Source organism: Lissotriton vulgaris, chromosome 9 (genome assembly GCF_964263255.1).
Source record: "Lissotriton vulgaris chromosome 9, aLisVul1.2, whole genome shotgun sequence".
Classification (NCBI taxonomy): domain Eukaryota; kingdom Metazoa; phylum Chordata; class Amphibia; order Caudata; family Salamandridae; genus Lissotriton; species Lissotriton vulgaris.
In genome coordinates this window covers 862513360-862537694 of record NC_141697.1, presented here as the reverse complement: position 1 = coordinate 862537694, position 24335 = coordinate 862513360, and the positions used below count along the sequence as shown (strand labels likewise).

Genomic DNA, 24335 nt, shown 5'->3' with positions numbered 1-24335 from the left:
CTACATTCTTTACTTTATTTCAGAACATTTTTAAGTTTTCTTGGTTCCGTTTCAAGGAGGGCTCACCTCTCCTTCGTCAATTTGATCTGTCATTATTTCTTCATCACTTTCTTCATTTAAATCTACATTTTCTTCAAGAATCACATAAATCCATTCAGGTCCTCTGACTTATTGTTCAATATTCTTAATCTTTGACTCCTTTGCTTGTGTTTCTCGTTGGCCTGTCCTGATTGACTAGTGACTTCAATCTCTTGGTCAGGTTCTTCATTAATTGTCTTTAGATAATACCTTAATCTTTTGACATATCTGTGCCATTTATCACCTTTTCTAAACCTTTTGGGTTGCACTGTACTTTCTCCTTCTTCATCACTTTCGAGTATTCTTTTATTAGTATTATGTTGTGGCAGAATTTCGTTTCTTCGTCTTCTGAATTCCTTTCTAGTTGACCGAGTTCAGGACTTCTTGAAATACTACCATTCACCTGAACATGTCCCGCATTGTCTATCTGTCCCTGTTCAGAGTCTACTTCAGTTTGCTTTTCTCTGAATTTGTTTCTCTATTCCTAACTTGTTCTGCTCAGGTCTTTTTGCACTTGACTTGTTTGCTGCCTGAACGTGCTCTTCTCCACCTACCTGTCCCTCCTCAGATTTGTAAAAATACTTGCTCACCTCTGTCTGAGTGTATTTTTCTATCTCTATCTGTTCCTGCAAAGGGTTCTTCAACAATCTCGTATTCTGTTTCCTGAGCTTGGTCTTCTATACCTGTCTGATCCTCAATAATTTCCAGATTCCCTAATTTTGTTTTGCTTCTGGTTTCTATTTCCACATCAGGTATGCCAATTGCTGGTATCCTATCCTCCTGACTAGTGCTTGGTTGTTCTTAATCAGCTACTTCAGAGTTTGTTATTCTAGGCTCTTCAGATGCACAACCTTCTGCACCCTCAACTTCGATTTCTTGGTGTTGGGTTTCTTCATCAGGGCTGGTACTCTTTTGGTATGGCTGGCGTGTATCCAGTAAGGCAATCTTGCACATTTCACTGCTCTTGCTGTAACCTGTAAAATCTGTTTTGGGGTACTCCACATGTCTCTTGGGTGTGATTCGTCACCACCACCCAGTCACCTGGATTTAGATCATGTGCTTGATCCGGCTGACTGGCCTCTGTGTCTTTGGCAACCTGGTGAGAGACAGAATGTACTCGGTCAGTCAATATGTTATATTAGTCCAATACCAGATCATTAGTTATGCTTAACAGTCTGTGTCCAGGAATGAAGACTAATCTCATTGTTCTTCCCAAGAATACATTCATGGGGACTCAACCCTGTGTTTCTGTCAGGATTGTTTCTGAGTTCTATCAGAACAAGAGCCTGTGCATCTGGCCTGCACAGTGATGTAGATACGCACACCTTTGCCAATCTTGATTTATTGTGCCATTCTGTTGTTTCACCACCCCAGAAGCCACTGGGTGGTAAGCACAGTACAATGTTTGTTCAATCTTGAATGCTTCACAGATCAATCAAATTATTTCATTATTAAAGTGAGATTCTCTATCTGATTCCACCGTTACTGGAAAACCAAACTGTGGTATGAGTTCCCTCAACAATAATTTGGCAACTGTTATGCTGTCATTTTTCCTGGTCGTATATACCTCCACCCACTATGAGAACAAACACACTATGACAAGGATGTACTTTAGTCCTCTACATGGTGGTAACTGAATGAAATCAACCTGCAACCTTACAAATGGTCCCTCTGCCGTTCCAATTCTTCCCCAGCTGACCACTGTCTTCCTACCTGGGTTATTCTGTTGACAAATTAGGCACCTCTGGCAAAGGCTCTCTGCGACAGTCCTAAACTTCGGGTTGAACCAGTCCTGTCTAAAGAGTCTGATCATAGCATCTCTACCTATGTGGGTATCTCCATTGTACATTCTTGCTAGCTGTGAGAGTAAACAGTCTGGCATGACTGGCCTGCCATCTGGATAAATCCAAACACCATCTTCTTCTCTCTTTTGACATCCTGTTTTAATCCACCCTTCTTTTTCACTTACTTCTACCTCATCTTGTAAATGTCTTACTTTATCCCATGTTTCTATGGGTGAGATAAGCATAAGTTGGCATCTGATTCCTGTTGTTTCAATTTTCTTGTTTACTGCCATTTTAGTTTTGGCACAATACTAAGCAACTTGGTCAGCATAACGATTAGCAGTAGTCACATAGTCATTTCCTGACTGATGTGCAGCACATTTGACCACAGCCACTTCATTTGGCAATTGTGTTGCTTCTAAAAGCTCTTTCATAGATTGTCCATTTTTGATAGGGGTTCCTGAAGAAGTCATGAAATCCCTTTGCATCCAAAGTTGGCACAACCCCATAACCATACTGGCTATCAGTGTAAATGATTACTCTCCAATCTTTCCCAATTTTGCATGCTTTAATTAAAGCAATCAATTCGGCTATTTGTGCAGACTTGATTCCAGGTAAATAGGATGCTTCGACTAATTCGGCCATCGTATAAACAGCATAAGCAGCACTCAACCCTCCTTCCTCGTGCCTCATGCACGAGCCATTTACAAATATTTCATTTTAACAATTGTTCAGGGGCTCTTCCTGTATGTCTGGGAGAGGTTTGGTACAATATTCAGTAACACCTAGGCAGTCATGTTCAACATCATCCCTCACTTCTTCTCCATACACATCAGGTAATAAGTTAGCTGGATTCAGAACTGTACACCTGATTACTGCTACCTTTTCGGCTCCTAAAATAATTCTTTCATATTTTGTCATTCGACTTGAGGTAAAATACTGAGCTCGGGTTCAGGTCAGAAGAGTTTCAACTGAATGAGGGACATATACTTTCACAGGATGTCCCATCACAATAGATTCACTTTATTCAAGACTTGTGCAAGCAGCGGCTACCACTTTTAAACAAGCAGGTGATGCAGATGCTACAGGATTCAAAGTAGCCTAAAAATATGCCACTGGACGTCGCATCAAACCATGTCTTTGGGTCGGTACTTATAATGTGCAATTATCCCGTTCACAACAAAACAATGCAAATTCTTTTGTGTAATCTGGCATTCCAAGAGCAGGGGCTTCGCATAGAAAATTTCATATTTTTACAAAAGCTCCCATGCTTTCATTATCCCATTCTACAGGATCTTTTGCTCCTTTTCTTGTCATTTGTATCAGTGGTTTTGCCAGTAAGGATAAACCTACAATCCATTGCCTACAATATCCTACAACACCCAGAAACATTCTGATTTCTTTCTGGGTCTGAGGTAACTGCATCTGTTTTATTATTTTAATCCTTTCAGGTGTCACTTTCCTCACTCCTCTTTCTACTTGTTGTCCCAAATATTTAACTCAGGTTTGACAAACTTGTAGTTTTTCTGGTGACACCTTATGCCCTCCTTCAGCCAAATAGTTTAACAATGCAATAGAGTCAAGGACACAATCTTCTCGTGTTTTCGATGAAACCAATAAATCATTTATATATTGGACAAAAACTGAACTTCTGGGTATCACTAGTGTTTCTAGACACTTTTTCAAGATCTGATTAAAGATTGAAGGACTTTCTGTGTACCCTTGAGAAACTCGATTCCACACATAGATACGATTTTCAAATTTAAATGAAAAGAGATATTGACTATCTGGGTGTAACGGAATGTAGAAAAATGCATAACACAAATCAATTACTGTGAACCATCCTGCATTCCATGGTATAATTTGATACAGAATTACTGCTGGGTTCTGTACTACAGGACAACAAGGCACTACTATTTTTTTTTCAGGTCTTGTACTATCCGATTTTTCCCATTAAGTTTCTTAATGCCAATTATAAGTTAATTACAAGGACTGTTTATTATTTCTTTTAAAATGCCTTGTTGAAACATTCGTTCTATTTCTGCTATGACACCTGATTTAATTTCTGGGCTCATTTTATACTGTCTTGTGTTTGGGAAAATAGCACCTTCTTTTACAGTCACTTTTACTGGGTCGACACCTGCCATCAATCCTACTTCTTTTCCAGTGAAATCCCACATTTCTGGGTATACTGTCAGTTTTAATTCATCAGGTAGGTTATCCTTTGTCATCATTGAATACATTTCATCTACCTCCATACCTTGTATTGCTAGCATTAATTTGTAAATACTATCTTCATCAGGGGGTTGAATTGTCACACCATCCGGTGTACAATAAATTATACAGTTCATTTTACATAGTAAATCTCTACCTAACAAATTTAAGGGACTGGAGTCACATTCTACAAATGTGTGCATCTCTTTAAAATTGCCTATGCACACTTCCATGGGTTCTGTAACTGGAGTTCTGATCTGTCTATTAGAAACAACAACTACTTGGATTGCCTCACCTGAGAGGGGTGGGTTTGGGATGTCTGCTGTTCTCACAGTAGAATGGGTAGCACCAGTGTCCAATCTAAAAGTAATATCTTTTCCTTCTACCTTTTCATCAATATATGGACCTGACTGATCTACTGGTAAGGATGCGCCAGGTACGCATTCCTCTTCCCCCCTCCTAAGGCACCATCATAATTCACCCTCCGATGAACTACTGTTCTGTAAAAGAAATTGTGCAGTTACTGAATTTAGCTTACCACTTTCTCCTTGAAATCCGGCGTCCACACTGAACTTTGCTCCGTTCAGAAAATGTTGCATAGGGGCGGGTGGTAACTGACTCGGTGGATTTAAAACCAGTTGCGGTTTATTCAGTGTCACCTCATTCTGCGTCTGTGGATTTAAATTTTGATTTGGGACATTATTAGTTTGAATATTTTTACAATCATTTTTCCAATGCCCCAATTTTTCGCACCCATGACAAGGAAACTTCTTATTTGCTTCTTCTCTACTCATTTTCCCTCTTGGTTTTCCCTCATTATTTTCATTCTATCCTGATCCTCTATTTTGTTCGTTATTTAATTTGAGTTCTTATTGTTCTGCCAATTTTACTTGTGCCCACATTACTTTTTCTTCGAACTTATTTTGTCTATGATCTATCTCATCTCCACAGTATTTTGCATACTTTAAGACTTCATCTATGGGTTTCCCTTGCCAACACAACTAGTGTGTTAGAATCATCTGACAAATCTCTGATCTTAATTCTGATTCAAATCGATATACAAAATGTCCAATACCTTTATCACCAATATTCTCAAATCCACTATACTGCTTGAACATTTCCACCAGACGCTCATAGTAAGCATGTTTACTGTGTAGTTCTATCTATTTTTATACAATCTGTCTCTTTTGGGGGAATTATCCCTTTCAAAAAAGTAATCACCTGGTTATATTTCTTCATTACTTCTTCTGAAGATGCACCTGTTTTCTCATCTCTTGGGTACTTCTCACTAGGCCAATCAACTGTGATTTTACATTCTGCCCATAAATCAGCAGGTACCACTCTGTCAAACAGACCATAACAAATCATTCAATAAAATCTTTGAAACTTTCACAAACCTTTCAACCTGTCTGTACCATTTAACTGGCTCCTCTCTTAATTCTGGGAAATCATTGGTAAATGATAAAATATCTTGCCTAGTCCATGGAACATGTACATATCCTCCTTCTGGTACTTCTGTCATGGGACATAATCTTTCTGTCTTTTTAGGTTCTCTTAATAAATATTATGATGCAGTTTTATTGTTTGCCTGAGCTTCCTCCTTGTTCTTAATCCACCTTGTTTTCCACATGTATAATCTAATTCTCCCCACTTTTATACAATTGTCATCAGTTCTTTAATCTATAATTTCCTTCCTGACACATTCATATTTTCTAAATCTTTGTCAGTAAATTCTGCTCTGTAAGGTTTTTGCAGTACTTTGGATCTCCCTATTTCAATGCCCATCTCTGAAGCAATCTCTGTTGATTTCTCATGAAATAATGTTACATTTCTAGTTATGCTCTACGTATGAATAATAATTCCTCTTCACTAACAGGTACATGCATCAAACTCGGCATTTGCGATTCCTTAATTGCGATTTTTAAGGAATCGCAATTAAGGAATTGCAAATGCCTATGCATCAAGAAATCGCTTAATAAATTGCGATTTCTTAGAATTCCTTAATTGCGATTAGCATTTTGCGAATCGCAATTAAGGAATCCCTTCCCATTCATTCCTATGGGCCTAGAGGCCCATAGGAATGAATGGGAAGACAATCTCAATTTGCGATTCGCAATTAGCTAATCGCAAATTGAGATTGCGATTTCAAGGGTGCAGGGGTGTCCAAAGGACACCCTGTTGCACCCCTGAAATCAAACAATGCACATATGTTGTGTACACACATGCCCTAAGGGCATGTGTGTGCACAACATGAAAGTTAAAAAAATGAAAAAAATTGCATTTTTGTAACATTTCGCAAAATTACCATGAGGTACAACCTCATGGTAATTTTTTCTCTCTAATTGCGAATTCGCAATTTTTTTTAGTTTCATGCATTGCTTTTGAGGAATCGCAAATTTGCAATTCCTTAAAAGCAATCGCACTTGAAAAAATCGCTAAAATAGCGATTTATTCACTTTTAAGTTGATGCATCCCAAATAGTGATTTGGGAATCGCAAACGGCCGATTTTTGCGATTCGCACCGTTTGCGATTCCCAAATCGCTTGATGCATGTGCCTGTATATATTTAATCTGTCTATTCCCACATTTCCAGCTGTCATTTCTTCCAATTCTACCTTTAATTTATACATGTCCAAAAACTTTGGTTGTGGAACTGCTTTGTCCATTCCTTGTGCCCATCTTTCTTATTCTTCTGGTGACAAAATGATAGCACTTTTAGTTCCTGTGGAAATTTCAATTTGTATTTCTTTTGAACAGCTAGGTGTAACTATTCTTGGGGTCTCATTTATCTTATCTCTTATTGGTAAATCCATTAGTGTTATTACTGAGTCACATTCACTAGCTTGATCCTCAATTATTATGTTTTCTTTGTATTGCTTCTATTACAGGAGTGGCTATAACTGGTGGGGTTGAACATCTTCTTTTATCCCCATATAAAGGGACAACAGGACATATAGTCACTGGTATGGTAATGCTTCAGGATGTACACTCAATTGAGTTATTTTCTGTATTAATTCTTCTTTATTTTTAGTTATTGCTTCTCTTTCTTTTTCATATAATATTCTTTCATTTAAAGAATCATACAAAATTTGAAGAACTAATGTGGTCTCTAAGACAGGAGCACTCAGTATATTTCTACTGGGTCCTTTCTGATATGGTGGAGGATTCTTTGTTAGAATGTCTTCCATAAACTCATCTTCAGATTTTCCACAACCTGTCATATTTTTAGTCTTTCTAGTACACTTGCCTCCAGACTGCTTATCTAACGTTAATAAAGGATACAGTCCATCTGAAACCATTGCCTGTCTCCATTGTTTCATCTGATCTTCGCGTTTTATATGCAACATTTTAGGATAAAATCCTCTATGACCCCTAGTACTTCTAGATCTCTCTCGATCAAATGCCTCCATTTCCTATTCTTCTAACGCTTCATACTGTGTTAATCTAGGTCTGGGCTCTAACTCTTTCATTCCATTCCTTAAATTCTGAAGGATTCTACCATTGAACCTACCATTTTCTAGAAAAGTCAATATTCCATCATCTTTTGTATATTCAATCCAATTTTCTAACCATACACAGGCATGATATCCCTTTTCCATCATCATAAATGAGGCAGGAGTTTTAGGCGGTGGGATAAGAATTCCTTCTTTAGTCTTAATAGGTTTATCCTTTTTGAAATAATTTTTGATTTTTTGCATAAATTAAATTTTTCTTTTCTCTCCGTATAATTTTTTAAGTTATTCCTATGTATTCTTGTCTAGCAAAACCCAAATATCTTCTATCGGGTGATTCCCTATTAAGGTTGGTTTGTTTTTCCACATACAAATTCCACTTCAATTTTCAAAAAGTTTGTCCTTTGTTTACAGTTTCTCCAATCTAATTGCCGCTTTTATTCTTTATCCAATCAGGTTTGATTTTACAAAATTCTTTTATCCAATCTTTTATCTTTTAGCGCAGCTTTATTGTGACGTCAGTATTCACTCCTCACTACTGACCTCTCCTTTGCAATCCTCCGTAAATCACACACCTGTTGTTTCAATCAATCCTAGCTTGGCCGATGAGGTCAGCGCAACAAAGGACCCCTCCTTTACAATTCCCTGGCTTGTCTCACACACCCACTGACTCAACCAATCCCAGTGCAGCACTTTGTGATGTCAGTGCAACTCCGGCAGCTGATCCTCCCTTCACAAGGTAATACGAAAACGTATTTTCTTGTAATCTTTCACCAAAATTTTCATTAATACCAACATAAGAACATTCGCTACTCTGTCAGTTTCGCCAAAAAAATGGTTAAATTATTTTACCACGAGTAAAACCTTCTGCTTACTCTTCATGTACTGAGAGTAAAAACCTTTCCGTTTACTCTTCACATAAGCTTAGAAGAACCTGCTACTCTTCAAGGGTTATCCTTTCTAGGTGATATAACACCATAATTTCACCAGCAACCTCTTTGCTAACAATCACTCTCACTTTTTCACAACTCAATTTCTAAAACTGACGAGTAACCTCACTGCAGTGTGATTTCCATTCATCACCCGCTATACACTTCCTGGGAATTTCCAAACAACATAAAACAAAATACAAACGGGTTTGTTAATACATAAGTCTATAACCAATAATCACCAAACTTATCAATAAAAACCATACCTCTGCTACCAGCAAACTGATCCAGCGGGACACCAACCTGCGGACATTATTCACTAAACACTCATTTTAGGCCCATAAACTACACTTACTTGTTTTCTGTTCAATGAAACCCTGCTGGGGATACATCTTAGGGCTAATTCTATATGTCCATTGCCTCTCAGTCTTGAGACTATTTAACTATTTAATACTAAGCCCTTTCTTTACATATGAATCTATTTTAGTTGACTATATTTGGTAATTATAACCATGAAGTGTTTACCTGTTCTGTTCATTATATAACCACAGACTCGGATAAGTTTTAAAGGTTTATCTGAATTTTACCAGGAGTATCAAAGACAAATTACAGTGTTAACTTCATCATTCGGAAGAATTAAGATTCAATTTATCTAAATTAACCTATAATTTCAATGACAACGACCTCAGGAAGAGAGGATAGTGAGAAAAAGGCACATTGACACAATACCCTTCAACCTCCAACGCAGGTGCAAACTAAAAGCCGAATGGAACAGGTTGGGCGCCCAAACCTGCAGGCAAGCCATCATCGTGGCTCTGAACCCTGAAAACACTGACTTAAATATCAGACTAACAAAGTTCATCCAGCAAGCATATCGCAATTTTAAGCTAAAGAGGTCCTGCTAAATCCTCCCTCTTATTTCCTTTTTCCTTCTTATTACTTAATGATCTTTATGATACATCCCAAACTTCTAGGGGGATGAAATGAAAAGAATATGAGTAGTACCCCTAGGAAAATTGGGTCGTCTTTTAGTTGTTTGATATCCAATTCAGCGAGAGTAAAGAAAAAAGGGTGAAGCTCCCTGTATATTAGATTTTAACTTTTGTACTACTTCTTCTTCTGGTTTTTATCCTTCTTTTAAAAATGTTTTTTATGGACCTAGGAGGCTGAGGATGTGGAAGACCCTTATTCTTATTATGGCTGGCTAATTGACTGTCTTGCTGTTTTCATTTTTAATGAGTTGTATATAATGTGAACTATGTAATCCTCTTTTAAAGATATCTGTGTTATATCTAAATAAAGAAATTTCTAATAATAATAATAATAATGACACAATACGCAGATTAATATTTTCCTTGGATGGTGCAAGATCAGACCCCGCCGGCCAAGAGTTGTGGGCCCCTTCGAAAAATTCAGGTGACAGGTTCAGGACAGGACTAGGACAGGACAGGTAGCCTCTTCTGGATTTGACGCCTGCATCTCACCCCTCACGATTCTAAATTCCTCCTCGATTCTTCCCTGCTCTTCTTTCTAATTCTATTAACTCCTCGATTCTTCCGCGATCTTCTTTCAAATTTTATTTGCTTGAAAATTCTACGTCTTCTTCTTTAGGTATTTCGATCAGCAATTGGACAGCATCTCTATCCCTCAGTGTTCTGCCAGCAATTGAGCAATTCTAATCTAACTAACTACCCCAATTATACCTTATTAATGGCATGTACCACCCCTAAATGTTTCATTCTATGAAACTCCTAATTCTGATTGGACAAGCCGAGGGGATGATTACCACACCATGCTAAGTTGAGTACCTTTTCTTAAGACCTTTGTCTTATGTTCCCGCCCATTAATTAGTTTTTTCCCAAGCTTTATTTCCCACCTATGTTCATAATGCATTATCCACATTGTATACAGTTTGTACAGTTGTACTTTGAGTCTTCAAGATGTTCAGCTGCTTCCCAGGACATGTGGAAAGTATGTCTTTGATCGGGTTCCAAGACTTGAGCTCATGACTCTGGAGTTGTCTCTACCATGCATGCGGTTGGGTGTCACATGGGTGTCAGCCCTTAGCTCTCATAAAGGCCCAAATACGAACTAACAGAGAAGTCAAAAAGGCAAGATCTTAAATTCAAAATAAAATGATTTCACTGTATACCACTTATCTCTGCTCTAATCCCATTTAATTAAAAAGACTATTTATTCATTAGCACTTAGTATATAAAGCGATTTAGTTTCAGCAGAGCAGATGCTTAGCTTGTGAGTTCTTAAGCAGCCATTTTAACTGTGATTGCGCAGAAGCAAAGCTTTCCCTCCAAGCGTTAAGACCTCATCCAGTTGGCCCATGCACAGTTCTTTTTCCCACGTTAGCAGCCATTCTTTAGTTGCACTCTGGTTACTTGTTAGTAAAACAAATAGGCAAGCTTCCCGCTTTTCTAATAAATGTAAAAATGTTGTGTAAAATTGGTACTTCAAACATTACTAGTAATGTATTACAAAGTTATATGAGAGGATTATATCCGAGCAAGTTGCTTAATTGATATTCCTTGCTCCATCAATGACCATGATATAATCAATTCTTGAGATATCCCAAAAGGTTGGTTGTGGCTGCCAGGATGTCATTCGTGCTTCTTTCAGTGCAACTTATGATTTTTGAGGGAATTATAGAGGTTTTCTGCCTGGCCCATCCCCAGAGTAGGGGATTTAGCTTTATCTAGATCCTTTAAGTTGAAATCCCCAACTAGGATTATCTGATAGAATGTATATTTATTTAAAAGATCATCTAGTTTCCGTTACAGTGCCTCCATAAAGTCTTTCATAATAGCCTGCGCTGGATTATTACAGTTTATTATCAGAAGGCGGACTGGATGTGTGTTAAAAGATTCAGGCCTCTAATCTGTAGTACTTGTAACCTAGATGTAAACAGTTTGATATTTGTGGCCACAAGGCTACTGGTGTGTTTTATGAAAATTGATAGACCACCGGATTGTCAGCCAAAGAGATTCCTTTGTATTACTGATACATGGTGTTCATAATACCCTGCAAGTGGAGTGCTGGTCGGAGCCCAAGTCTCTTGGAAGCAGAATATGTCTCCATTTTCTAGAAACTGCATTATGTTTTCATTTTCTGTAATTTTACTGATCCCTGCAATGTTCCAAGAAATTATGGTTAATTGCTGCTTGGATGGGATTGCTCCCCTGGCCTCCCCCCTGCCAAGCCTAGTGCCACCGCTGTTAAAAAAATAGTGCTGCCGTCTTCTTGGAGTTCCGGTTTGGTCCAGAGTGTGAGGGGTTGTGTAAATGGCCCGATGGTTGTTTTGACAGGAGATCCTGATGCCCATGGTGTCCTTGGAGCCCGTGCAACTGCTGCTGTGAGTCCCTTGATTGTTTGTCCAGTGCAGGACCGAACAAGGACCCTAGCCCCTGCTATTTAATGCTAGGATGTGTGGATATTTTGAATTTGACAAAATCTGGACGTCTATGCCCCACTCATTGAGTTGTGTTGCTTTGTTCAAAATGGCTTGTTGTTGTTCCGTTTGCTTCATATCCACCACTGTGGATTCGCCATAGGTATTCCCCTGGATGCTCAAGAATCTCACCCATTCCAGGTCCCCTCTTTGTATCTGGTCCAGGGTGGCAAGTTGTTTAAAAAGACGGAGAATATTACTCCAGTTCAGAATGTCATGCTGTCCCGTGCTATGAATTCTGAGGGTGAGAACCACCTTGTGGACTTTTGTTGGAGTGCCTGAGGGTTGAACCACTTCTCCTGTTCCCGATGCGTGCACTGCTGGGCTTGATGCAGGACTTATACTTGCTTGATGACTCGAGGCATTTCCTACTTGGGACCTGATTGTCAGTCCTTGGTTGTTCACGGTGTTGGTTCACTTTTCGAGGCTTGGCTGGAGTTGTGTTGAGCCATCCCGCTGCAGTTGTGTAATAGCCGTCAATGCCTGGGGAATTATGTCTTCCAGTGTGGTGCTTGTTCCCACTGTTTATTAATGACCTGTAGACGGACCTGATCTTACAAGTGTCTTTGAGGCCTTCGCAATGGAGTTGCTTGGTAATATTGTGTGGACTTGCTGGCCTCCAGGAGACAGGACAGATGAAGCGTCCTTCTTACCCCAGTTTTTGGCAGAAAATATTGGATAGAGTTGACTGTTTGTTAGCATTACATTGTAGGGGTGAGTGGTTAGTCTTCCGTAGCTGCTATTGTCTCCCTCTTCTTTTAGTTTCTTTCAGTTGTTTCCTCAGCTTCTTTTTTGCTCTCCTTGAAGGAGGAGGATCGGGCCTGTCTGTTCTACTGGGAATGGGTTCTAGTGAATCAGTTGCTGAAACATCGCTTCCCCTACTTCCTCTACTATTGGCCCTTTGTATACCTTGAACTACTTTGGGCCCATGGGCAGGGCTCACCATCCTACGTGCCAGATTTTGTTTGCCTCTGTCTATTGACTTAGGGCCTGACAGAACTGCTTGTTTCTTACTCGCAGCCAGGTGATAGTTGTTTGCAGTTGCCCTGTTGTCCATGGTACTAGAGGTTAGCATATTCCTGCTTCCTTTCACTATCTCCACTATAACAGCTAGGACCTCAGGAAGAGACTCCCACTTTTCCATAAGGGTTGAACAGGAACAGGAACATTCCCCAGAGTTGGAGACCAGATACTGAACAATCCTGTTTTCCAGGTCTTCCACCCTGGTGCTTAAGTTGACTAGGCAAGCTGCAATTGATTACAGGAGGTCTATTTGGACCTCCATCTTTGATGATTGCCACAATAGTACTCTGTGGGTGGAGCTTTTTATCTCATTCATAGATAATTTCTGCTGATCTTCATTTAAACTATCGTTAGAAGTGAGGTGATCTGCTTTAGTGTCCCATAAAGGCTCTAATAGCCCCATCAAGTTTAGGGTTAATTTTAGTTTTTTTAATTCTTTTAGCCCAGTTTTTCGAGGGACAAGGCTGTGTGGCCCCCTGCCAGTGGAGACTCTGAATCAGGCACTCTAGATGCGACAATGGGCTTGTAGCTGTTAGTAAGGGCTTAGTACTCACTGCATTCTGGAGGTCTTGATTGTGGAATTTAGTACCTTGAATTTGAGCCACTGGGACATGTTTCTCTTTGAACAAAGCGGTTTCACGTTTCTTGCCAATTGTGGGTTAGGGCATTTTGTCTATGGGTGTAGGTGTAATTTTGCCACAAGATGTTCCATTCATTTTAACAGAATCAATTTGAACACAATCAGAGTCAAACTTTTCCGTCTCGTTGTGGCTCGCTGGGCTGGGAGGTGATCCTCCCTTGAGGGTGTGCAATCAGTCGGAAGGCTTTCTGCTAAAACATTTAGTACTGCTGTCTTGTAAGATGCACACATCGCAACCAGCAAATCGTGCGTCCTGGAATTCATTCTTTTGCCAGCCCTGAATGGTGCCCTGGATTGTACTGGGGTTACAAATATTCTTAAAGAAGTGCCTAATTGACCCACTTTGTTCAGCATCTTGGAGAAATTCATTTAGGCTCGCTGACAGAGACTTACTCCTTGTGATCCATTTAGTGAACGATTGTATATTAACAGTTTCTTCAGGGGTCATACATGGTTGATCCTTCTTTTTAGGTCCCATCTTGCTACATAAAGCACAAGATAGTGCTTCGGCTGTTTGGCTCTCTGGCCTGGACTGATGTGGTGTAATGGGTCACTGAGAACTTGCCAAAACTTGGGAAATGCTGGAGGAGCGGAAGGGTGGTCGTACCCCCTGAATCGGGTCCACGGTTTGTTTGTACTAAAATGTGGGGAAACCCCCCAACTTGGGCTGCTGCTAATGATGCTAGTGCCTGGGTGTTCCTCCGGTTGCCCACAGCTCTACAGCACTCCTCTCTGTGCTCAGCTCTGCCCTGCATCCAGGTGAGTCTGCACTGCCGGTACTTAAGTGGGGGGCTGGGAGTAGGGTTGGGAGTAAGGCTAGTGGAGGGACTGGGGCAGCCACTGATCAGGTTAAGGGCTCTGCTTGGCCAACTACCAGCTGGTGCGCTTCTGCGCTCAGGAGGGTGGGTGGGTGAGAGTAGGTGAGTGCTGACAGTGACCGTCAAGCAAGTGGTGGCTTGCCTAAAGTGCCACAAACTGCGCTGAGTCTAACCGGGCTGTTTCCGTGGTAGCTAGGGGACACACTTTGCGACAGCCTGCTATTGCTGCTGCACTTGCTGCTCTCTGCTCCTGACCCTCAACAGCCTCCTCCGTGGTCCCCCTCACTTGCCCCTCACTTTTGCCTTTTGCTTGCACCGGGTGAGATGAGGGGTGAGCGGGGGATCCCTTGGTACTCTGACCATTTGCGTGCTTCCCTGCTCCTGGCTCCTGTCTCCAGGCATTGCTCTGGTGCTGCTACACTGCTGCATGGCTGCATCTTGCGGAGAATGCTGGGTTGGCTGCTGGCGTCCGCTGGTTCTGCGGCCGCCGGTGCCCCATCAAGTCCCTAGGTCGCGAGGTTGTGGGGTCTCAGGACCCCATGGCCAGGGCTCAATGCTCGTCCCCAAGTGCAGAATGCCGGGTCGGGTGCGGGTGCTGGGTTAGAAACACCCAGAACCGCTCACAAGCGGGCCCCCGTCTCGCTGCTTTTTGCACACTGCTCTGTTGCAAGTGGATTCTCTGGAATGGAGTAAGACCCCTCTGGAATAGATAAACTGAGAGAAACAACTGAAATTCACCAGTTATAGTTGTCCCAACTAATTATATGTTGTCCTATAGAAAATATAATTCTTGGCCTCACATGCACTGATAATTACTTTCCATATTATATCACTCATGATATCATTGATAAAATCACTGCAACAACTGAAATGACATTCACCCCCACCATATATCACACATCATACAAACCCACTTGCATGCATGCTTTTCAACACATGATCACTCAGCAAACACATAATAAAAATATGGGACCTGCTGAGTATCGATGCACCTGTCAAGTCTGCCTACACAGGGCAGGAGGATGATTTGCTATCATCTCATCTACAAGGAATCCATCAAATACACAACATTCACAGAGAATACCAGCCCATTTATTGAACATCTCCTCTTCAAGCTGCAAATCTCAGAAAACTTCACCCTTAACGGTACCCTCGTTTACCGACTACCCTGACCATGACTCACGTATAACAGCCTCATCACCAACTTCGTCACTCAGCTCACCATCGACTACAGAGCCTACCTTCTTCTCTTTGACCTTAACTTTCACCTGGAAGACTGAGTCTACACCTTCTCCACAGCACTCCTTGGAATTTTGAGCAATATCATATTCACCTAGCTCATCCTAGAACCAGCACACATTGCAGGACACACACTGCACCCCATCTTCACCAAAAGTGACAGCAGCAAATACAACCCACGCAATATTCATATGGACCAACCAGTCCATCATCCACTTCCAAATCAACAAACCTCAAGTCAATACACCCCTATCAAGCTCAGCATTCCAAGCCACACCTGGTGCAAAAACCATAGAAGCAGACTGGCTCGGCTCCCTCAGCATAGATCAACCTGGCCCCACAGACAACCTCGACAAGGACATCAACAACTTCAGCAAGTGGATCTAGAACTGTGCGGAATCTCTCACACCCATCACACCTAACAAGCATAGTAGATTATATAAGCAGGTCAATTGATACACAGAAGACCTCCAAGACACCAAATAACACTGTAAAAAGTTAGAAAAGAAATGGAGATCCAGCCACAACACCACTACCAGAACTAACTACAAGGATGCACTCAAAGGCTATCACGAGCATATAAGAGACATCAAGAAAAAAGCACTAGCGGACCAGATCAAAGGATGCTCCATTAGCTAAAAGGAGAACTTCTCAATCGTTAAGGATTTCACTTCACCCCCAGTCACTGTCACCAACATCCCAGCAACTCTGCAACAACTTATCCAACTTTTTCCACAGCAAAATCGCAAATATCTACTGCAACTTCGAACACCAACCCAACCCAGAGAACTCCATGCTAGCCTAGCCACCACCAACCAAGACAGCCACCTGACTGAATGGACAACCCCACCAGAAACAACACAGCTGCAATAATGCAGACCATCCACCCAGGGGCCGCAATGGACCCATTCTCCCACCACATCTCCAACCGGGGAACATCAGCAATCAGCACCAGCCTAAGCCATATCGTCAACACCTTCATCTCATCCGCCACTTTCCCAGATAAATGGAAACTTGAAGAAAACAACGCACTACTCAAAAAGCCAACAGCTGACCGCAATCAATATAGCCATTTCTGACGCATCTCCCTGCTTCCCAATGCAGCCAAACTGACCGAGATGGCCATCAACAAGCAATTTATAACCCACCAAGAACTTCACCATCTTCTAGACAACACTCAATCAGGATTCAGAAAGAACCACAGCACTGAAACAGCACTCAACGTGGCCACCAATGACATTCAAATCATCCTGGATCGGGGAGAAATAGCGGCCCTCACCCTGCTCGTCCTCTCTGCAGCATTTGACACTATCTGCCTTAACAACCTCATTAGAACACTCCATGCGATAGGCATACAAGGATCCGCTCTCAAATGGATCTTATCATTCCTCACCAGAAGAACCCTAAGGGTCAGGCTTCCACCCTTCACATCAGAGACCACAAAATTGATATGAGGAGTGCCACAGGGATCGTCCCTAATCCCCACTTTTTTCATCATATATAGTAAGCCACTCACCAACGTCATCCAATCGTAAGACATGACCATCATCTCCTATGCCAATGACACCAAACTCATCCTCTCCCTGAAGGACAAAACAACAACCGACCAAACCAAATTCACCAACAGCATGACCATGGTAGCAGACTGGATGCAAACCAACTGTCTTCAGCTCGACTCCAACAAGACGGTAGTACGGGTCTTAGGAAACAAGACTTTCCTGGTGGCCAATGGAGCTGGGATCAACACCTACACCCAAAGACCATGCAAGAAATCTAGCGATCACCCTAGACAAAAAGTTCAAAATGAAAGCTCAAGTCAATGCAGTGTGCACCTCCTGCTTACACATCCTACCCATACTGTGAAAAATCTTCAAAGAATTGCCTCACAACACTAGACAGACACTCATGCAAGCACTCATCACCAGCAGGCTGGACCACAGAAACACTCTCAACTGGGAATCTCCAAAAAACTCCTACACAGACTCCAGACCATCCAGAACACCACTGCAAGACTAATACTGGACCTCCCATGCGGCACACACATTACAATACACCTTAGGAAGCTTCATTGGCTCCCTATTCACAAGCTCAACCAATTCAAACTTCTCAGCACACACACAAAGTCCTACATAACACATGACCAGAATAACTAAACAGCTGCATACGCTTTCACCAATCCACCAGACACCTAGGCTCTGCCTCACTCTTAATCACACACATTCCCCGCATCCACAAAAGCAAAACTAAAATTTGCTCATTCTTTTAAACAGCACGTAAGACATGGAACTACCTCTCTCAACACATCAAAACCGTCTCCTCACTTCTTGAGTTCCACAAGAAGCTGAAGGCCTGTCTCATTAATAAGCACCTTAAGGATTACAAACCAACACACCTGCCCAAGCACCTGGTAACCCTCTTGGGTGATTAGTGCACTATACAAATTAAAATAGCACCTCAGTAACTATAACACTATAAATGGTGAAGGTGTGAAAGAAAGGTTGCCTTCTTCAAAGTGTCGTGGAAACTCCAAAAATGACTGAACTCCAGGTTCTACATAGAAGTGTATTCATTTTTCATTAAAAACTACTGTACTGGTACACTGAAAGACCATACCATGACCAAGAACAAACATTGTAAAGACTTGGATTGTCAGATGTTGCAAAAAGAAGTTTGATAATTTTCTTGCACTTTGAAAGAAAATATTTGTTATTTTTGTATGATTTTCATGTTTAGCATCCCTGAAGAAGTAACTGTTGACGCAAAACATGTGTTGACTGTTTATGTGTGTGTCATGAATTGTTTTAATGGAATTATGAAAATCAAGATTTATGGACATTAATCAACAAAAAGGACTTCATAAAAACGATGACACAAATCACATTTTTGTTGTTTACACCTCTCGAAGAACGATTGATGGACTGATTTACTTAAACTGTTAAGACTGCGCTGGACGGGTATAAAGTTTAGGTGAAAGGGAGAATGGCAGGCAAAAATCCTGCTCAGCTGTTTAGTGTAGATGCTTCCTGACTAAAAGAAATAGGTATTTCAACACTGCCATAATTCCCATGTGTTCCAACCTAATATAGTAGACCTTTCTCAAGAATGGCCTTTCTCAAGACAAAAAGTGTGAGTTTGTTATACCAATCTTACCTTTCCCCAGCCAGAGCTCATCTGATAGAAGATGCAATGGAGCATTTTCAGTAAGGAGATGATTCTATCATCATCATACTCAAACCGATTCCCAAAGACTATAGAACAGACAACATTGGAAACAGCAAGACTGAAGCCGGTGTTGGGATTAAATGGTCTTTCTGAAACACAAAGGGAGAATACATTAAGTCCAACCCATTCTATCAATCAATCATGAACGTTATTGAACTTGACAAGAAAATCATAAAAGCACATAAATAACAACTCAATAAAATATGTCACGGAATAAAGGTACATAATTTACATAAAGTACACACATTGATTAAAAAGATGCTAAATTCAATGGAAACCATGAGAAGTGCAAATGATAACTTAAGAAACAAGATAGTACATAATATAACTATTCCAATGTACATTTCTTGCAAAGCTATCATAAATACAAAAGAATCCCGATCCAACACTGCATTATTTTTTTTTTTGTATTGTCATTTTTAAAACAATACATATGTTCAACATCATGAGCACATCGGTTATATCTCAATCTCATTTGGTAAGCAGCACTCATATTACAACAATTTGGCTCATATACATTTTAAAATCTAGCACTATAACTCAGATGATTGGCTAATGAGTTGTGTTTTCTTATGTATCTAATAATCCGTACCTTTTAACTTGTGCCTGGTTTTCTGGATCTCAAGCAGTGTCCTATATGTAGCTTAGGTTTCCCGCTATGCTCATGCCCCTTTTGGGACTCTTGGTGGGGGTTCTCACTCCTGTCCATTAGGGGGGGGGAGAAGAGGGGGGTCGTCCTGTCCACCCAGTATGTCTATGAGTTACCAGATACCCCAGAGGGGGTCCCAATTGTCTTTTGGCCTAGAGGATTCTGGGAGTTGCTTTGCATAGATTAATGTCTGTTCCTGCCAAAAAAGAAGGTCTCAAATCAATTCTTTAAATTTAGGCACCCTCCCTCTGTCCCATCTATACGCCACCCTGCGGCCAGTAATAATCCCAGCCTCACATATCATTTATATGCTGAGTGTATGCCTTCCATGTATCCCAATAGTGCAACTACTGGTAATTCTGTTAGCAACATCAGAGTCATCTGTCCTAAGGCTACAAAGACCTGGCTCCAGTAGGGTTTGACAGCGCGCATTCCCATGCGACATGTAGGAACCCTGCAGCTTCCTGTCCACATCGGTTGCAGGCATCATTGTCACGTAGTTTGAATTTGAACATTTTAGCGAGGGTGTATTATAATCTATGAATATATTTAAAATGTATGATACGCAGCCGGCTGCTCGCAGATACATTTTCTGTTTGTTGACAGCAGTAGCTCCATTTGTCGTCACCAAGGGGTTCACACAGATCCCCCATCCATTGTATCTGAGCTGTCCCCCTGGCTGTCTGAGTTGCTGCCGCGTGCTATGGTATATAAGAAATACGACATGTATGGGGTCTATACTTTGTAGTAAGCGATGTAGTGGGATTAGTATAGGCGGTTTGTTAGGGAAGTCTGGAGTAGGCGCCCTCACACTCTGCCTCAGTTTTACATACGTAAATAGGTCCATTGCCGCAGGGTCCCTGTCTGCAAAACAACGTTCTTTAGTACAAAAAACCCGATTAACATAAAGGTCTCCTCATTTCCCAATACCAATTTTATCTAATAGTTGGCTGCATCTTAGTTCCTGGGTTACTTTTAGTCCGGGGTGTCGCGCCACCAGGAGCAGGAGTGAGTATATAATTCCAATGTCCAACCTTTTCGCAATTTTGTGCCATGCTGTGCCAGTGCATGCCACCGTAGTGGAGCCAGTATCTCTTGCTTTTGCCTGTGTGGCTTTGAATGCCGACAGCGGCATAGGTTGCACATAGCATTGTTCTACCGCTAGGTGTGGCATATATGGAGGGGGGTTAAACCGATATATTGCGTAATGCACCTGTGCGCAAAGATAGTACAGTTCAAAATCTGGGTCTCAAATCCTCCTTGCGTGCAATGCAAGGTCTGGATCTCCAATTTCAGTCGATGTTGTTCCCCCCCAGGCGAGCCGTATCTTTTGGGTTTTCAGGGCCATAAAGAAGAGCAAGAGGGATATTGTTAAATAAGTATAACAGTTTAGGTAGTATGACCACTTTCATGAGGAATATTCTCCCTGCAAGGGACAAGTGCATGGCAATCCATCTAGAGACCAATTCTGTTAAGCGCTCTAATGCTTTTTCCATAGTTTGCTGGGACTGGGAGCAGCCCCGTCCTATCACTGGAGACATTTATCCCCAAATACTTCACTTCATCAGGGCTCCACTCAATAGGGTAATCCATTGGATAAGTTGGGATAAGTCTGGGATTTCCCCCTGTTAATTATGACCCCTGAAAATTCTCCAAAAACAAGGAACACTCTTAATATGGGGTTGAGGCTAATCTGGGGTTCCCGCAGATATAGTGTGACATCATCTGCATATAGTGAGAGTAGCACATGTCCGGTGGGGTACTCAAGACCTCACTCCAGATGGTACTTCTGGAGCTTAGCTGCTAACGGTTCGACAGCTAAGGCAAATGATAGCGGTGAGAGCGGGCACCCCTGTCGCATACCTCTCGTTATGTTATGTTAAAATTGTCTTCTAAAGTGCACGTTCACCAGGCGGTTTAATGACTCTCGTGATCGTGAACGGGTCAAGCTGGCACCGTTTACCACTACTTTGGCCCATGGTTTGAGGTATAGCAGTTGTATCCAAGACAGAAAGCTATGAGGCATGCCTATCCTATGAAATATTTCAAACAGGTAGTCCCATTCTAATGATTTGAACACCTTGGTGGCATCCAAAAACACTGCCACCACTGCGAGATCCGGATCTATATCTTGCCTTACCGTGAACAGGGTTCTGAAATTGTGAGAGGTGGCCCGTCCTGGCACAAAGCCTGCTTGTTCTGGCAGTACTAATGGGCCCACGAAGAGGCTCAAGAGGCTAATATTTTCATGTCGCAATTTATCATGGAACGTGGTCTGTGGGATTCACACCTATAAGCTGGTTTCCCAGGCTTAAGTATGGAAATGATGGATGCCGCCCTCATTGTGGGTGGTAGAGTGCCTTCCTTCATAGCTTCTTCATACACCTTTTTAAGCATAGGAGCTAAGTGTTCTATATATGTTTTATAAAAATCGGCTAGTATGCCATCTGGCCCGGGGGCTTTGCCGGATCGGAATTGCATAATCGCTGCCCGAGTTTCATCTACTTCTATCACAGCAGAGAAAAATTCCCTCTGAGTATCACCCAGCCAGCCAAGAGTGACCGGCTCTAGATATTGCTGCAGCATAAATGGTTGTTGCCGTGTTGTGGTTTAGTGTGAGGAGTAAAAGGCCTGAAATGCGTAGAGAATTTTTGACGTATCCCTAACTGTCTTTCCTTCTGGGGTTTGGATTTCCAGAACATAGTTCGAGAAGCGGGGCATACAAATCTGCTCAGCTAGTGCTTTACCTGGCCTTTCCCCTTCCCCATATCTACGGGCCTTAAAATATTTGCTTCGGAACAGACATTCTCTATCTGCTGTGTCCTGATATTCAGTTATTTTATCTCAGAGTGTTGTTCGTCTGTGTACAGACAGTGAGCGGCTATTGTCCTGCTCAGTTGTTTTTATCTCATTTTCTAAATGAGTGAGTGTCGAGCGCAGGTCCCTTCCTCATTGGCAAGGCAGATCCCCCTGATGGTGACTTTAAACGCCTCCCACACTGTCGTCATTCACTTAACCAAGCCCACATTACGTTTTAAGTAATCTTGGATTTCATGGTCTGTTTCCATTTGGAATACTGAGCCCAGTAGCATAGTAGGATTTAGGCACCAGACCATATGAGGGATGCACTCAACTGGCATGGCAGGCTCATTACTGGGTGTGGTCCGAATAGGTATGTGCAAGATTTTTCACCCGGTCAGCCACATGCTGAGCTTCTTAAAGATCACCCAGTAATCCAGCCTCAACCATGCTGCATGTACCGCAGTGTAGTATGTACTCTCTCACCGTTCTGGGTGCAAGTATCACCAGGTGTCCATTAGGCAGTTCTCTGTTATGATGTCACACACCTGTCATTGGACATGGTATAGTGATGAGGTTGTGGATGCGATCTGTCCTGTGTCAGGTTAACTGTCATGTTGAAGTCGCCCCCAGATAACATGGGAGGAGCGCATGTCTGGTACTTCTCCCACGGATTAGCGAAAAACATTGGGTCATCAATATTGGGCCCATAGCAACTAAGTAGTGTTACGGAATGCGAAGCTAGTTTACCCCACAGTATGCTGAAGCGACCTTGAGAGTCTGCAATGGAGCCCATATGTATATATGAAGTGCTTTTTTTAACTAGGATTGTGGTGCCACGCAAGTAGGTAGAGAAGTATGCAAACAGTTGTGTCCTGCCCATCAGGCAGCAAACCACTGGGGCTGCTTAGGGTCTAGGTGTGTTTCTTGTAGCATTGTTACGTGTATCCCATGTCTGTCCAGGTATGCCAGTATTTGACAGAACTTACGTGGGTTCACAAGTCCTCTAACGTTCCAGGATATAAAATGTATCTCTGGTTGGGGACAGGATTCTGTCATCTAAATGGCTCCTTGTATAGTCTGTCCTAGAGTATAGTAAACCAAGCATTGTGTGCTGTGTGCGCTTTAGCAAGTGCAAGTCATACCTTTCACTATGAGGTGATGGGCTTGTAAACAAACATTCCTGTCTACCCTCCCCGCCCACATCGACACCCCCAACTTGTTGTGATCCTTGTATCCTCCCATACAGTCCTGATCTGTAACTATCTTGGCAGCAAATGTGGTTCACTTATAAACCCCATAGCAGGTCTGTGCAATTGTTTCAGACTAAACTGCAGCAGTTGACTATATAATAAAGGGACAATATAACTCCCTAATGGAAAGAAGGGGAGGGGTGTGTGAGAAGTTGGCCTGGTATGTAATGCTCACTAATTCTAGTGATCACTTTGTACCATGCCAAACAACCCTTATGATGATTGGTTGGAAGTCAACCTTATAGACCAGTTATCCTAGTGGTAACGTGGACAAAGCAGTCTTAGGCTAAACTCTGAAAGGCATGTGAAGCCAGCTGTATTACCATACACAACCCCCTTGAATACCAAATGAAAGGACACCACACAGATATATATTGAAAATATATATATGGATTTATTAACTAAAAGTATCCCCTGGACTCTTTATGAGCACAGAAGCACAAGCGTTAAAACACAAGACAGTTTAAAATACACAAAAGTTGCACAATATGGATGAGGGCGGGTGGCCACTCAAACCATATACTAAGAAAGTGGTATAAGAGATACCGATCTAAAAGGAAAGAGGCCTAGGGCCTTGGGAATCACTGGAGCTGATCGGGACTAGCAGTGACTAAGTCGGGAAAGGCCCGCGGGACTCGGGTGCAGTGTTTAAAGTGCACGCACTCACCAATGTAAAGTCTATGGTGCGTAAAAAGTACAAAGTTAGTTAGTTCGGAACCTTCCCGGTGACCTATAAAGCTGAAACTTGAGACACAGGCCCTAGAGGTGTGTACCA

General features: G+C 41.8%; 1 protein-coding gene across 1 annotated transcript in view; it reads right to left on the bottom strand.

Moving 5' to 3' along the window:
* LOC147692378 (cytochrome P450 2G1-like) overlaps positions 1 to 24335 on the bottom strand; it is an 847409-nt gene that overhangs the window by 561536 nt on the left and 261538 nt on the right. Inside the window, exon 4 of the mRNA XM_086938602.1 lies at positions 18788 to 18948. Coding sequence (XP_086794728.1) covers positions 18788 to 18948 — 161 coding nt within the window. The remainder of the gene's footprint in view (positions 1 to 18787; positions 18949 to 24335) is intronic.